Source organism: Chelmon rostratus, chromosome 16 (assembly GCF_017976325.1).
Source record: "Chelmon rostratus isolate fCheRos1 chromosome 16, fCheRos1.pri, whole genome shotgun sequence".
Taxonomy (NCBI): Eukaryota; Metazoa; Chordata; class Actinopteri; order Chaetodontiformes; family Chaetodontidae; genus Chelmon; species Chelmon rostratus.
In genome coordinates, this window is record NC_055673.1 from 4,332,416 (window position 1) to 4,347,626 (window position 15,211).

The 15,211-nt window shown below is 40.9% G+C and overlaps 1 protein-coding gene across 4 annotated transcripts in view; it reads left to right on the forward strand.

The window, feature by feature from the left end:
- The window catches only part of macf1a (microtubule actin crosslinking factor 1a), a 201,362-nt gene that overhangs the window by 97,844 nt on the left and 88,307 nt on the right, over positions 1 to 15,211 (forward strand). For 3 of the 4 annotated variants that reach the window (XM_041954924.1, XM_041954925.1, XM_041954927.1), the window contains 24 exons: positions 36 to 129; positions 400 to 554; positions 1,006 to 1,309; positions 1,818 to 1,946; positions 2,050 to 2,127; positions 3,096 to 3,257; positions 3,567 to 3,671; positions 4,015 to 4,110; positions 4,542 to 4,667; positions 6,834 to 6,986; positions 8,206 to 8,217; positions 10,137 to 10,291; positions 10,697 to 10,823; positions 10,921 to 11,104; positions 11,535 to 11,701; positions 12,188 to 12,366; positions 12,505 to 12,643; positions 12,752 to 12,945; positions 13,211 to 13,370; positions 13,531 to 13,614; positions 13,886 to 13,993; positions 14,125 to 14,223; positions 14,396 to 14,518; positions 14,763 to 14,854. In XM_041954924.1, the coding sequence (XP_041810858.1) occupies positions 36 to 129; positions 400 to 554; positions 1,006 to 1,309; positions 1,818 to 1,946; positions 2,050 to 2,127; positions 3,096 to 3,257; positions 3,567 to 3,671; positions 4,015 to 4,110; positions 4,542 to 4,667; positions 6,834 to 6,986; positions 8,206 to 8,217; positions 10,137 to 10,291; positions 10,697 to 10,823; positions 10,921 to 11,104; positions 11,535 to 11,701; positions 12,188 to 12,366; positions 12,505 to 12,643; positions 12,752 to 12,945; positions 13,211 to 13,370; positions 13,531 to 13,614; positions 13,886 to 13,993; positions 14,125 to 14,223; positions 14,396 to 14,518; positions 14,763 to 14,854 (3,225 nt within the window). The remainder of the gene's footprint in view (positions 1 to 35; positions 130 to 399; positions 555 to 1,005; positions 1,310 to 1,817; positions 1,947 to 2,049; positions 2,128 to 3,095; positions 3,258 to 3,566; positions 3,672 to 4,014; positions 4,111 to 4,541; positions 4,668 to 6,833; positions 6,987 to 8,205; positions 8,218 to 10,136; positions 10,292 to 10,696; positions 10,824 to 10,920; positions 11,105 to 11,534; positions 11,702 to 12,187; positions 12,367 to 12,504; positions 12,644 to 12,751; positions 12,946 to 13,210; positions 13,371 to 13,530; positions 13,615 to 13,885; positions 13,994 to 14,124; positions 14,224 to 14,395; positions 14,519 to 14,762; positions 14,855 to 15,211) is intronic. The other variant, XM_041954926.1, reaches the window with a different exon arrangement.

A 15,211-nucleotide genomic window follows, 5' to 3' on the forward strand; every position in this document is an offset into this window, starting at 1 on the left:
CTTTAACCTCTGCCTGTTTCTGTATGTGTTACCAGGCTAGAACTGTTACTTCAGAGGGCCAATAAGATCCAGAACATGGCTCTGGACTGTGAGGAGAAGCTGACCCTAGCTAAGAACACACTTCAGGCTGTGAGTACTGAATCTCTCAAATCTTAACTCCAGGTTTTTCAACAGTTTCCAGATTACCATTGTATAACTCTTGTTTGCTATATTTCTGTTTTTACAAAGGTTACAATCCTGGTGTTTGATGCTGCTTTTCTCGTTAAGTCTTGGCTTTCACTGTATTGTTTACTGAATGTATGGCAGGGGAACACTAACCTGCAGAACTGCATGTCAGCCAAGTTAGCTAATAAACAAAAAATCAAAACCTCATCAAACCGTGCCTCCTGTGTTGTACAGGACATGTCTCGAGTGGAGAGCGGTGAGGCGGTGCAGTGTGAGAAAGAACTGGCCTGCTACCTGCAGGACTGCGAGTCTCTCACCAGACAACTAAACCAGGAGCTTAAGGTCCTACGAGATGAGAAATACTACCAGGTGGAGCAGCTAGCATTCAGGTGAGTCTGGAGTGAAAGTTTGATTGGTGTTTACTTTAATTCTGTAGAGGTGACTGGCTTGGTTTACTCAAATGATAAATGAGTGAAGGGTTCAACTATATCAAAGTGGTTGTAGTGTAATTAATTCGTATAATACAGGCAGTTACCAGCAATACAAACAAATCATTATACTTCATTATGGGTCAACAAGTTGCATTGTGTTTGCCATTAAATCCTATAATTATCTGCTACAGTTAATGTGTTCTATCTTCTGGTGTTTATCAACTGTCTAAAGGTGCTCTGATGCAAATCAGTTGTGTGAAAAAATTATGAAAGAGAAACTTCATTTTATGGCTCATTGGCATGCCACTCCATGAGTTTTAGATTGCTGTTGTGAAACTTAGTGAAATAGCCAAGGAATAAGTAACCATCTCCCCTCCAGTAACTATATATTTCTGTCTCAAATCACCAGAGTGTCCTGCCTTCAAGAGGAGCTGGTCTCCCTCAGACTGCAGTGCTCCAGTGTGTACAGGAAAGGCCACTTCTCTCAGGCTCTGGGCAGCACCGGGCCCGAGCACACTAGCCAGAGAGCCACAGACAGTGGCCTGACACTGGGCCAGACGCTGCTGGGAGCTGTGGGCGCCGTGGGAGCAGTCAGTGCCGCACTCCTGCGGCGACCCATGGCTCGCTCCCAGCTGGTGGCCATGTCCTCATCAGAGGACGAAGGAAGCCTGAGGTTCATCTACGAGCTGCTCGGATGGGTGGAGGAGACGCAGGTCAGTCTCTGTGCCACTGAAATTCTACCGATTATTTTCATTATCAATTAATCTGCTGATTATTTTCCTGCTTAATTGTTTAGTCAATGAGATATCAAGAAATAGTGTGAAAAATGTCTTCAAATTTCTCATTTTCTTTGAGCAACTGTCCAAAACAAAGACAAAAGATATTTGTTTTAAAATTACATAAAAGAGAGAAAAGCAGCAAAACCTCACATCCTCATAGGCAGGCATCTTTGCTCCGTCTCTGAGACTAATTTTTAGAAAATATTTTAGCCATGAAGTGAATTTTAAACCCTGTGCAAAATGCTGTCAAACAAGATTCATTCACAACTTCATAAAGTACGAAACAGCAAGAGATTAAATAGTAGTAGTCAGTCCTTAAAAGATAGAAAATCAAAAAAGTAAGAGCAAGAACTGTAAAGAAAATAAATGTTTTTCAGTGACAGAAAAATTAGAAATATTTCATTTATTATGAACTGTGTTGATCTTTGTTCCTGTGTTTCAGGAGCTTTTGGAGCGTGCTGAATGGGGCGCAGACCTTCCCTCTGTAGAAAACAACCTCCAAGAGCACAACACCATACACACTGCAGTCGAAGAGCTAATGAGCAGCTTACAGGAGGCCCGCAGCTATGAGGTGCGCACACATGCACACACACACAAATGACTTATACATGAACAAGACATCTTTCTGCTGAGAGTTGTTGTTTATAATGAAGCTTTACTGTCTTCTCTCTCAGGCTAAAGTTTCTCCCAACTTCAAGAGCAATTACTCTGAAACTCTGGCCAAGCTGGAGCACCAATACTGCAAACTACTGGTCAGTCTCAGATAAAGAAGTGTTCGTGTGTGTGTATGTATGTGTGTTTGTGTGAGGCAACACACTCTTTGTTTGCCCCTTGCCTCAGTTAATCCCATTACACCATGACCGGACTCTCATGCTAAGAGCACACAATTATGCATCTGCTCTCTTTATGCTGCTCTCCCCAAATTCCCCCCGTTCTCTCTTTTTATTTCTTTCTTCCCTCTTGCTTCTGTTCCTCTGTTCTCTTAACATATTTTTGGATTTACATGTACTATTAATTCCTAAAACTGTGTGCATGCACACTTACATTTTACTTTGTATTTTTTGAAAAAAAAAGGCTCTTCGCTTCTCCTGTTTTTGATTAAATATTCACTCTTGAAGCCAGACGTTCTCCTCTCAGATCGCTGACAGTCTTGTGTGTATGTTCTGACAGATGCACATGTAGCAGAGCAAATTAAATATAAAATATTATCCAGAGGAACCTTATAAATAGAGTGTAGCTGGGAATATTCATTAAATATCACCTAACACCATAAGATTTGGTACTTTATGCAGGGCTAAGTGCACTATTACATATGTGTATATACGTATATACACATGGTTGTAATACATATGTACGTATAGATAGTTACAGTATCTATGCAGTCTGTGCTATTTCACATTATGTCAAATTACATGTTAGAGAATTATGCCTTCTTAACAGATTAATTCATGTTGTTGTAAAAGCCCACATAAAAAAAGTGTCAAAATAAATGCCTAAAATTCACATTCACAGGACTTTTTTGCACTCTTTGCCATTAGTTGTTTGCTCTGATGGTCCCCTCAGAAAATAGTTGTTGCTCTGATTAAGACCATCCTTAAACTGACTGGAAATGCACCAAAATCAACAAATGATACAAACAACTAGAGAATAGATGATGTTTTTTTTCTGTCCACACAGCTGATCAGCATGATGATGGTGTTTGTTTGTGTGGTTGCCATAGGAACATTCGTCATGGCGCCTGCGGAGCTTGGAGAGCCTGCACGCATTTGTATCGCACTGCACCGAGGAGCTGATCTGGCTAAACGAGAGAGAGGAGGAGGAGATTGCCTTCGACTGGAGCGAAAACAACCACAACATGAATGCCAAGAGAGAATTATACAGCGTGAGTGGAGGGTTGAACAGATAAACTGATGGTTTCCTTTGTCAAGTCAGAAAGCACAAACTATAGACCACAAACATCTTGAATTTAAAGAAAAAAAGGATGTTATTGTATCTCTTATTGAAACACTCACAGCCATGCATTAAACAAGCTGTGTTTCTGCAGAACACGATTGTCTCTAAATATGTTTTCCACACATCGAAACTCAAAATGAAAGTATTATTTACATGCACAGAAACACTATTTTTACATCAGGCCAGCACTATAATCATCATGTAATCTACCATGCTTCTTTCCCTGTTGTGTTTACAGGAAATGAGGTTAGAGCTGGATGAAAAGCAAGAGGTCATGCGGTCACTCCAGGAAACAGCCAATCGCCTGTGTCTGGAGAACCATCCAGCCAAACAGACTGTGGAGGTGAATCTATGACTTTATTTGGTTAGATGGAATGACCTTTAAAGATGTTGGTTTTTGCCTCTATGACTCATTTGAGGAGACAGTTGAACCCAAATACTTTTGTTAAAATGCTCCGTGTTTCACTCGACCGTGCACTTCATCATTTTTGTTTTGGTGTATTTTTTAAAAGTCTGTAAAAGTTAGATTAAAAAGGGCAGTAGGTAACCTGTGACCTTTTGTAAGTCTTTTTAGCAAACATGTCTAATAGAAACACTGAATGTAACTGTGTGACAAGTGACAACTGTGTGACAAAAACCTTTGCATGCTCTTTTCCTTCTGTCTCCACCTTTCTACATGTTATCAGGCTTACAGTGCAGCCCTGCAGACTCAGTGGCAGTGGGTGAATCAGCTCTGTGTGTGTGTAGAGCAGCACCTCAAAGATAACACGGCCTACTTCCAGGTGAGCAACTAACCAGACACAAATATTATAGCAGAAAACCAAGCTTTCAAATTGAGAATTCAAAAGCATGAATTAATCTGCAGTTTGCAATTTGCAATTTCAAAGTATTTCTCACCAAATCCACAAACTCGTTTTGCAAGTTTCCTCCTTGTCTTACATAGACAGTTACATAATGTAAAGTCTGTGAAAGTGTGTCTCTATAATGATGAAAAAGAAAAAAAGAATATGTTTATTTTAATTGCCTCATATCCCCAGGCCTCTGATTGCAAACACGATGCATGGGAATGGAAGAGTGAGACGGTTCTCAGAAGTCTTCCACATGAACTTTTAACTTCACTATTCTACAAAAAATAATTCATGTCCACTGTCTAATCTCTCTACAGGTTTCTCTGAGAATCAATCAAATATTTTAATTTCTGTCTCTTTTTCAGTTTATGAGTGATGCTCGGGACTGTGAGTCATACCTGCGCCAGCTCCAGGAAACCATCAAGAGACAGTACACCTGTGACAAGAACAGCAGACTGAGCAAACTGGAAGACCTACTGCAGGACTCAATGGTACCCCCCCATTTCATATATAGTACATAACATTTTATACCTGTACAAATGGATAGGTAAATGATGGATGGTAGTCTTATTTTTATATGACGTTTGCTGCCACCCTGTGTGCATAGACCAAACCTACACATGACAAATGCATGACCAATCATTTGTGTTCAAGCCCCTGCATGATATAGCCATATTCGATCTATTTATTGGCACAGACGCAACAGACACTTACACTAGTGTCATGTGTTAGTACACCAGTGTCCTCCTGATTGTTGCACACCACTGCAGCACACCGCATGACAGGGTGAAGTAATCTGTTAGAGAGTAGCTTTGCTGAATCATCCCTCCTGTGGCACATTTGTGAGACTGCCATCTTCACACCTACCTTACACGCACACACACACACACACACACACACACTTGACTTTAGACAGATGGCAGAGTTAGTGTGGGCAACACTCTGCGGGCCAGAGCAGTGAGCATATCCTCTTAATAGGGGTGTGTTCGTTTGTCACAAACAGCTGCTCTTTTCACAGATCTGTGTGCAGTCACCATTGTTGCATACGGTATGTCGCTATATTCACATGCTCCCTGACAGTGTTTACACATGTGTGTTTGTGTCTGTCTCCCTGCTTCTGTTTGTGCCTGTGTGTAGATGAGTTTCCAGCTTCAGTCAATTAAGTTTCCAGTTCCCTTTGCTCCATCTCTTACTGGGACGAGGAAGCTGATACTGTAGAATGCTTCTGACTGACACAACAGAAAACAGCTGAACCTTTTGTTGGACTCTCATAATAACTGAAGAGAGGACATGAAATCAGACTTTTCTGTTAGAAAGAGTTTAGGGTGCAGGAGTGGCTGTTTAATCAAACCTTGCCCTCTCTTATGATTTATTTCATTTTGTATTTTTTCCACCCTTTTACTTGTCTTTTTGTTTACTGATATTAAATTGCTTTTTCAGACTTGGTTAGATTTCATAAGTACTTGCTGTTACTGAAAGTAGATAAAATACAGCATGGTAATTTGGTATAAAATGTACTCATATGGTGATCACACCTAAACTGACTCAGCATTTCATTGGCCAGCCACTTTAAAACTTTTAAAACATATTGAAGTGATGGCTTTCTGATGATCTAGTTGTTCTTATAGTGATAGTTGTTGATCTTGCGGTAATAACTGATTTGTACTTCATGCACCCACATCTTCATCTTCATCTGTCTCTGTATAAATTATGTTTCTTTCCAGCTTGTCATTTGACTTGTTATATTAGTGCTGACTGCAGCCAACGCCATCTCAGTGTGAAATTCATTTCAGGCGTGTAATGTATAAAGTTATTTACCCAGACCCCCCTCTTTATCTCACTCTATCGCTTCCTCTCCCTCACTTTTATCTCTTTCGTTCTGTAACTCTCTCCCTACCTATTTCTCTATAATGAATCCTTAATGACTCTCTCAGCGGGCGAGAAAGAAATGAAACCTAATTCTACCTGTCAGGGTGAAGAGCACACCTTTAAATGTTTAATGGTTAGCGCACAAGCTAACACAGGCAGCTATGTCCACTTATGTGAGATAAGTGGCTACAGGCCACTAGGCTAATTAGAATTTGTAGGACCTGCATTATAATCTAACGGGAAATATTGTCTTAATATGTTTAACATGATTTGGGCAGGTTCTTCTTTTAATCATGCCAGCAGTTTGAGTAGGGATAACAATGTTGATCACTTTGGTCCAGACTGAAGTGACTTAACAAGTTTTAGATGGATTTTCATGATATGTTGCACAGAAACCAACAAAGGGTGGAAAGCAATGAAATTCGGTGTGGAAATTCATGTTCCACTCAGGATGAAGTTTAACATATGAGGTCCTTGATGTTTTCCTCTACCACCATCATCAGCTCAAAATTTCCATTTCCAATGATTTGCTTTATACATTTTTATAAATTTTAAATTTGGCACTTCACTCATTACGTTTGGGGAAATTCCATTTTTCCACTCTGCTGAATCAGTCTGATGAATTAAACGGTTTCTGACATAGATAACTGTCTTCCCCTTGTAGAATGAAGGACAGACTATTAAACTGATAAAAAGAGTTGCTCAAATAATTCATCATAACTGTATTAATGACTAGAACATGAAGTGACTGACGGTGTGAATGTCTAATAATTTTCTCTGTCCTGCAGGAGGAGAAGGAGCAGCTGATAGAGTACAGAAGTACTGTGGCGAGCCTGGTAGGCCGGGCCAAGACGGTGGTGCAGCTCCGCCCCCGCAGCGCAGAGAGCACCCTGGGAACCACAGCACCCATCAAAGCCATCTGCGACTACAGACAGATAGAGGTATGGGACCTACCATATGTTATACTTTTAGAAAATGGTTGTTTTAAGATAATAAAAACATAGAAATCTGTTCATCCAATTAATCTACAATAAGCCAGTCTTGCTTTTCTCATCTTAGCACTCAGATACCTGTAATAATGAAGGTTTATATGAGGAACCTTTTGACTACTAGGACAACTTTGTGACAAAATGTGTGTACATGTACCACAAGTACCAGCTCACCACTGACCTCACCACTCTATTGTTTAATCCTCACCACCAACCGCCTCCCCTCTGCCCTGCACTTCCTCTCCAAACCCCTTCCACAGCCACTTTGTGGCTGTTCTATTTTAGCTGCTTCCTGGACATTTTTTGTCTTTAGATTGATGAGTACGTCAGCACAAACTGTTCTCAGCCTAGGTGGTCCATATTGATGAATGGTTGAGAGCAGTATTTTTTTTTTGGTAACTGCTCCAACTGTTTTCACTTCATTTTAACTGGCAAGTACAAATAGCAGTGCCCAGTTTGGAAGCTGAATAAGCGTAATGGTTATGAGCCAGAATTTATTCTCCTCAGAAAACTTTCTGATCTTTGTAAAAGCCCAGTAGCCAAAGCTTGTACACTGTTTTTCCTCTCAATGTCACTTTCATATAACATACATAGAAACAAGTAAAGTCTTTCTCTCACCGCCTCTTACCCTCAGCTGTGATGTCCTCAGGGAATCTAAAAGCCAATCAATTATACATCTCTCATCCCCTTTGCGGGCGTAGTTGAAAACCAGCACCTAGCACTCCTGCAGGGTGGACATGCTGCTGCCCCTTCTGCTGCTATTTTTAGTTTGCTGTGTTAGATTCCGTAGGGTCAATTTGTTCACTGAAGCTTACTGTATGTGAGGTGTTGTATCCAGGTGAAGAAGGAAGGTGGTTTGGTCCTTTACTGCATTACTGATCTAAAAAAGGAGAAAAACAAAGGAAGATGCAAGCTGTCACAGAACTGAAAGTTACACTGAAACAAATCAGTGTGTTCAGATATTCACCAAACTTCTGGACAAACATGCACATGACCAAAAGTAATCTTTCTCTCCTTCACTTTCCTGTGTCTCCTCCTTTCTCTCCATTCCCTCATGTACCTTTTTGCCTCTCCCTTCTCACTCCCTCCTCCTCCTCTTCTTCCTCCTCCTCCTCCTCCTCCTCCTTCTCATCCTCTTCCCTTCCTCTCGTCTGTCGGCTGGGCTGGCAAGACAAACGTTCAGGTATAGCTGCCTATATTCTCCCTCTCTCACCTCAGATTCTTACACTGCACACACTGACCTGCCCTGGTTGCTCCTCTCTTATCAGCTGATTTCAGGTTTTACTGTCAGTAATCTAGCGTGTGGTCAAGGTGAATTTGAAAATTGCCCTTGTATGAACTACTTATGTGTATTGGAAAACATTGGAAAACAAAACCTTTTTCTTTTAATTTTGTCAACTACTAATAAATAGAACTAATGCAAAGTATTAGTAAGACTTTATATTAAGGTACACATATTCAGCATTAGCTAGTTGCTTATTGGCATGCATATTAGTAGCACATCTTTACATGCTTTAGTAGTCATCATAATGCACGTATTAATGCCTAATTCTGCATGAACATATTCAATAGCTACTAGGCCATTAACTAAGCGTTTTCCCTCAATAACCTCCTAAATACTGCTTATTGATAGCAAGTAAGGATGTTGTACAAAAATCTTAATAACCTAACCCTAACCTTTAATATCCCTAACCCCCAGAATAAGACATTAGTAAGTTGAGATATAAAAGCCAATATGCTATTAATATGCATGCTAATTAGCAACTAGTTAATGGTGAATATGTGTACTGCAAATAGCAACCTGTTGTGTCTTAACGGCACTACATAGCTTGAATCTGACTCCTGGCAGGACAAATGTGCTCTTTCTCAATATTTGAGGCTATTAGGACCTACAAATGGCAAGTGCTTTGTACTTGAAAATGTTGACAACCCAAAGACAATGAAACTGTCTTAAAGAAGTCATATACGTTTGAAATTAAGACAGTTGGGACAGGAGATATACAAGTAGGGTGGGGCACAAAAACACAGTTTCATCTCTGTGTCAACCATTTATTTTATTTATCATGTTATACATTCAAATACTTTTATACTAGGCACACAAGAAGTGAAAGGTGAGGATAAAATTGAATTGATGGGTGATAAGGGCAGGTGGCAATCAGTGAGCTGGACTGGACTGAACTGAATTTAACACAGTCCATGCCCCTGAGGCCCATTCAGTCAGTCAGACAGTAACAAGTCACAGCTTTAAGCTTTAATTTACATTCCATGTATTTACTGTATGTGCATAGCTTTGCATTAGTGATGTATTGATGTGTGTGTGCAGGCAAGGGGTGAGAGAGGGTGGTGGGTGGGGAGGCAGTGCAGCAGTAGCCTTTTTATGTGCAGCCCTAAAACTCTTCCCCACAGCTTTGGCTTTGCCTTGTATTTATTTTAGAGCGGAATTCTGCAGATTCTAATCCCAAACTCTTTGTTTTGTCCTGTGCTGGCTTTCTTAAAATCACTGTGTCAGTAATGGTGTTCCCTTGTGGGTGAATTGCTGCTCAAGGTGAATTTGTCAAACCCAGCCCAGGTATCAGTAAACCTCACTTTGAGTTTGGAGAATATTTGCTGCTTTCAGAGTAAAAGCTTTCAGTGCACAGCAGCTTTCAGTCCACGTGGCATCGTTCCTGTGCCAAGGACTCTAGGGCTTCTGCTAACTTCATGAAGTTCATGAACGTTTGCATTTTGTGTTGCATTTTGAGTTTGTCGCTATCAGCTTTTGGTTTACATGTTTTCTCTCCTCTCCTCCCTGATTTCACCTCCCTTGATTTCTTCATCTTTTCATTTGACATCTTCTCCATCCATCCTGTATTGTAACCTCTGTCATCTTTCTTTTAACCATCATAATTCCCTGACTTTCTATTAATTTTATCTCTTACTTACATCTTGTTCTTCATGTTCTCTCCATCTGTTCTCTCACCTCTTTGCTCCCTTCCTCGTTCCTAACATCCTGTTTCCCTGTTTTTTCTTTTTCCTCCATCGACTCTTTCACCCTCCATTTGCGCTCCATCTATCCTTCTCGGTTTTTCTGTTTTTGCATCTATCCTGCACCCCTCCTCTCAGATCACAATAAGCCGAGGCGAGGAGTGTGTGCTGGAGGACAATTCTCAAAGGACCAAGTGGAAGGTGATCAGTCCGACTGGGAATGAGGCCATGGTCCCCTCAGTGTGTTTTACCATCCCGCCTCCAAACCAGGAAGCAATGGACACAGCCAGCAGGTGAGATACATGCTTCATAACATGGAACACGGTTAGTGTGGCTCTGAAAGCAAACAGCGATTTCAGGATAATGATGGTTGTAAAGTTGGTGACGAGGTCTGGACATTTTTGGTGAGAAGCTGATTCAAGTGACAGTAGAGTATGAATTTTTTTCACAGTAGCCACAAAAATACATGTTTGTAATATTTTCAAAAGAAAGATTTGACTTATTTTTCTACCAATTATATATAAAACAAAAAAAAATTAAGTGACGTTCATTCAGTGTTGTATTGTAATGTGTGTCATTTTCTCAGCAGATGGCTTAAGATATAGGTAAATAAGTAGTGGTATTAATAAGTACTACTGTATACTATGAGTCCTGACTTCACATGTTATATATGTATGTGTGTTTGTGTGTGTGTACAGGGCAGAGCAGTTGTACCAGAAGGTCATGTCTCTGTGGCATCAGCTGCATATAAACATGAAGAGTGTGGTGTCCTGGCACTACCTGCTAAAAGATATCAGGACCGTCTCTGGATGGAACCTGGACACGGTAAGAATCTGTGTGTGTCTGTGTGTGTCTGTTTTGTGTCTTAGCTTTTTTTCTGCTTTTCTGTACTTACCTTCTCCCTCCGTGTGTCACCTGTCAGGTTCGTTGTCAGTCTCCAGCAGAGCGGGAGCAGGTCCTGGGTCACCTGGAGTCCCAGTTGGCCGACTTCCTGTCTGACAGCAAAGAGAGCACGCTGTTCACGGCAGGCGAAAGACGAGAGCTGGAGAAGGACGTTCAGCAGGCCCAGCAGCACTGCCAGGACCTGCTGCTTAACATGGAGACCGGTGAGACTGGATGGACAGATATACCTTCCAGGATACATACACAACTCCTAAACACTTCTACAGACAACGACCAGTGGTGAAATATAACTATGTAGACTCATGTACTGTACTTACTACAGTACAAATTTATGGAACTTGTTTTTAGTATTTTCTTCTCATGTCACTACATTTGACGTGTTGTCCTGTAAAAATTAGTTGCTTCAAGACATGAGCTAAAGCTCAGCTGAGCTTTGACTTTGTATGCAATCATACTAAGTCAAACGTATCAGACAAATGTATTAGGTTAAAGTAATGGTCATTTTATCATCTCTGAATGATGAAAACTGAGTACTTTTAAACTCTGAATAAAACAAACAAACTGCTGCGGTTAACTGTTCATGTCCAAAATAACTATTCTTTCTTCTTGTCATTGTTGTTTCTCTTTCTCCAGTGGAGAAGGATGAGTCAGTCTCTCGCTCATACCTGTCAGAGCTGCAGAACATCACCCTTCGTCTAAATGAGGCCGAGCAGAGACTTATGAGGGGGATTGAGACTCCGCCCCCCAGTTGGCTGTCAGGTGACAGTGCTGAAAACACTGTCCAGATTGCAGAGCAAGAGGTCAGTTTGAGCCCCATCTGCTGGTTGCAATGGTTAATGACACCTCTTTATGAAGGTGATATTGAGTTGTATCAGCTAATGCTAGAGAAGTTACTTTTATAAATATATATGTGGTATATATTAAGGGCTAAAAAAGCCTTCAAAAGCATGGTACAAGACATATGTAAAAATCTGATGGCAAGTAGTGATCATGAATGTGATGGTTGTTATTTTAAAAGTGGTAATGGTTGAACTGCCTTAGTAGTCCACTAGTTTTTGCAAATATTTTTGTTTGCTTCACAGTTCCAAACTATAAATCTGTAATGAAAGTGGACTGGTATGTTTTCAGTGACAGTAAATGAACCAATATGATTTCGTAAAGGCCATCTATCTGTCAGTCCTTGCTTAAACAATGGCCAACATTCCTGTTTTAAATTACAGTTTGGTCTGTAGGACATTACTTACCCCCTCATTTATGGCTTACTTAAAATTTAATTCTTTGTCTAGAAGCTGCAGTCAGAACTGGATGCCCTGCGGTCCAGTTTGGGTGACGTATCTCGCCGCTGCATCAGTTTCTTCGAGGAGAAGCCAACATCCTCCAGCATCCCCGTCTTACGGTCTGAACTCAATCAGGCTGTGGAGAAGACAGACAAACTGCACAACCTCTCGTCTGTCTACCTCGAAAAGTTAGTGAGCTTTTTCTCTATGTCGCCTGTACAGCCAGCCTGTTTATTAACTCAGAAATACACATACACATACACACGCAATGTTTCACATACAAAGTTTCGGACTTATTTACCTCCCTTTAACTTTTATCTACTCAGGTTAAAAACAGTAGAGATCCTCATGCGTCGCCTGGATGAAGCAGAGAGCCAGGTCAGGAAGAACGAGAGTAGACTAAGTGAAGAAGATATTGTTCCTGCTGACACAACGGCCATTCAAAAGCTCAGAGATCAGCTGGGGGTAAGGGACACGTTGTCACTGTTATGGTCAGCTACAGAGAAATGTTTTGAAGCTGTTTGGACTCCAGCCTTTTCTGCATCCTTTGGTTTCCGTTTTATCTCTTTCCAGAAGTGGCAGACGGAGCTTGCTGAGCAGGAGGACGTCTTCCAGTCGCTGCAGTCAGAGGTACTTCGAGCCAAAGAGGTGGGCTCTCAGCTCAGCAGGCTCCACCCAGACCGCAGCCCTGAGCTTGAGCGTTACCAGGAGAGAGCCAATCAGATGGCAGAGAGGTGGAGTGGAATCAAGAGACAGATGGAGACACGGTGAGCAGGACAGGGTGAAGATGAGAGAGAACGGAAACGATTTTGGGAGTAGAAGGAGGATGAGGATTAATTCTTATTATATAAGAATTTTTGGCATTGAGCCTGTGTTCTGATGTCTGATTATTTTGAGAAATGTATAATTACAGAACATGTAATGATCCATTGTCTTGCTTGAAAATGCTTTTGTGCACATGCTGAATACTGAACTTTGACTATACTTACAATATTTTTGTGTGGTAAATGTTTTCTTCCTGTTAAATTGCAGACGAACCGATCTAGAAGCTCTGGGCTCAACCCTGCAGCAGTACAGAGACGGTCATTCTGCTCTGATCGAGTGGATCGAAGAAACGACAGAGAGACAAGAAAACACACAACCTGGACAGACAGACAGCAAAGCACTGTCAGAACAACTGGCCCAGCAGACAGTGAGTAACACTGACTACATGGACGTTGATCCATAGATATACTGAATGGATGGTTACCTGGAGAGACAGTTGTGTATAGTAGAAGCACAAAACCTACACATTGTATCTGACAGACCTGAATAAATGATTGTGATTGATCTTGGCTGATTCCGTTCTTCAGGCATTAGTAGCCGAGATTGAACAGAACCAGGCCAAACTAGACGAGTGCCAGACCCACTCCAAACAGTACTGCACTGCAGTGAAGGTAAGATACACATATACAGTACGTAAAATATATGATATGAGTATTTTTACAGTTTATTCTGGATGGAGCTATTTGGCATTGTGTGTTTCCAACAATCAAGAATATGTCTTAATACATTTGTTTTGTGTCAGTTTGATTTAACTAGTGTTAAATTAAATTAACTAGTGTTAAATTAACTAGTGTTATAGAGCTCGAAAATACCCTCTGTAGTATTATGACTGCACAACTCCTTTTTTATTTACTTATGTCCCACCATGACTGTGTTCTGCAGGATTATGAACTACAGCTGATGACCTACAGAGCCTTTGTAGAATCTACACATAAATCATCTGTCAAGAGGAGAAGGATGCACTCTTCCTCTGACGCCATCACTCAGGAGGTAAGGACGGAGTCTGGTCTCCTCTTGTGATAAATGTCAATAAGTTTTTAATATTAAATCCATATTTTTTTTGGTATGAATATAATTAACCATCACTGACTTTGTCATTGTTTGTGGGTGTATCTCTGCAGTTCATGGACTTGCGCACACGCTACACGGCCTTGGTCACCTTGACAACCCAGCATGTAAAGTACATCAGTGATGCTCTGAGAAGACTAGAAGAGGAAGAGGTGGGACTTTCACTATCACTCTCTTGCTTGAAATTTGAATTTTTGCAAAGTGAAAGGAATTTGTGTATATTGTCTCACAGAAAGAAGGAGTTCTCATTTGTTGTCAAATGATTACCTAAACACGGTAAGTAGTTTGAGATTAATTGCGTAAACATTTTTTCAATTGGTGCAGAAAGAGGTAGAGGAGGAGAAGCAGGCCAGAGTGGGCCAAGTTTCAGACCTGCTGGGCTGGGTCAAAGGCCTTCAGGGACGGACTGGGGGCCCCAATGCGGAGTCTTCACTTGCTGCTCAACAGGTACAACATAAATCTGATTTGTTAAACACAGGGTTCTGCAGACAGGTTACCTCTTAGCAAAGCATTTAACATCCAAGTAGTCAAGTTAGCTGTTTGTTCTGTGCAGCTCACAACTGTTATATAGATATATTTAAAGGATAATGGTTCCTTATAACTTAAATGTCATTTTCTGTTTCATTAAAACATTGATTGGTAGTTGATTGTGATGTTACTGTACTAAACGGACCATACATGTTCTCTAAAGGCCATCAGTGAGCAGCTTGCAGCCAAGAAAGATGAAGTGGCTGAAGCCATAAGGAGCACACAGGTCTTCCTGCTGTCAAAACAGGCCAGCAAGTGAGTTTAGATCATCGGCATGGACACACACTTTGCACATGCTTTTCAAACACATTCACTACACATACTGTTTGACTTTCACTGTGTCCAAGAAACTGGCACAGAGCAACATACAAGGACTCTCTCACACTATACAAGCAGTGCATGCTCATCTAGTCTGAGTGATCAGTTTGGGAAAGTTTGTGAATTGGAAGAAACCTCAAAGGGAGGCGGATAATATAAAGAGATTGTCTCTGGACAGGTTAACATTAATGTAAATGTATTTTTCAACTTGTGCAGCTTAATTGATTTTGCCAGATGTACATTTCAGATGATTCTTTTTTATGTTTGTTTGTTTGTTTTTGAGTCTGGAAAGAC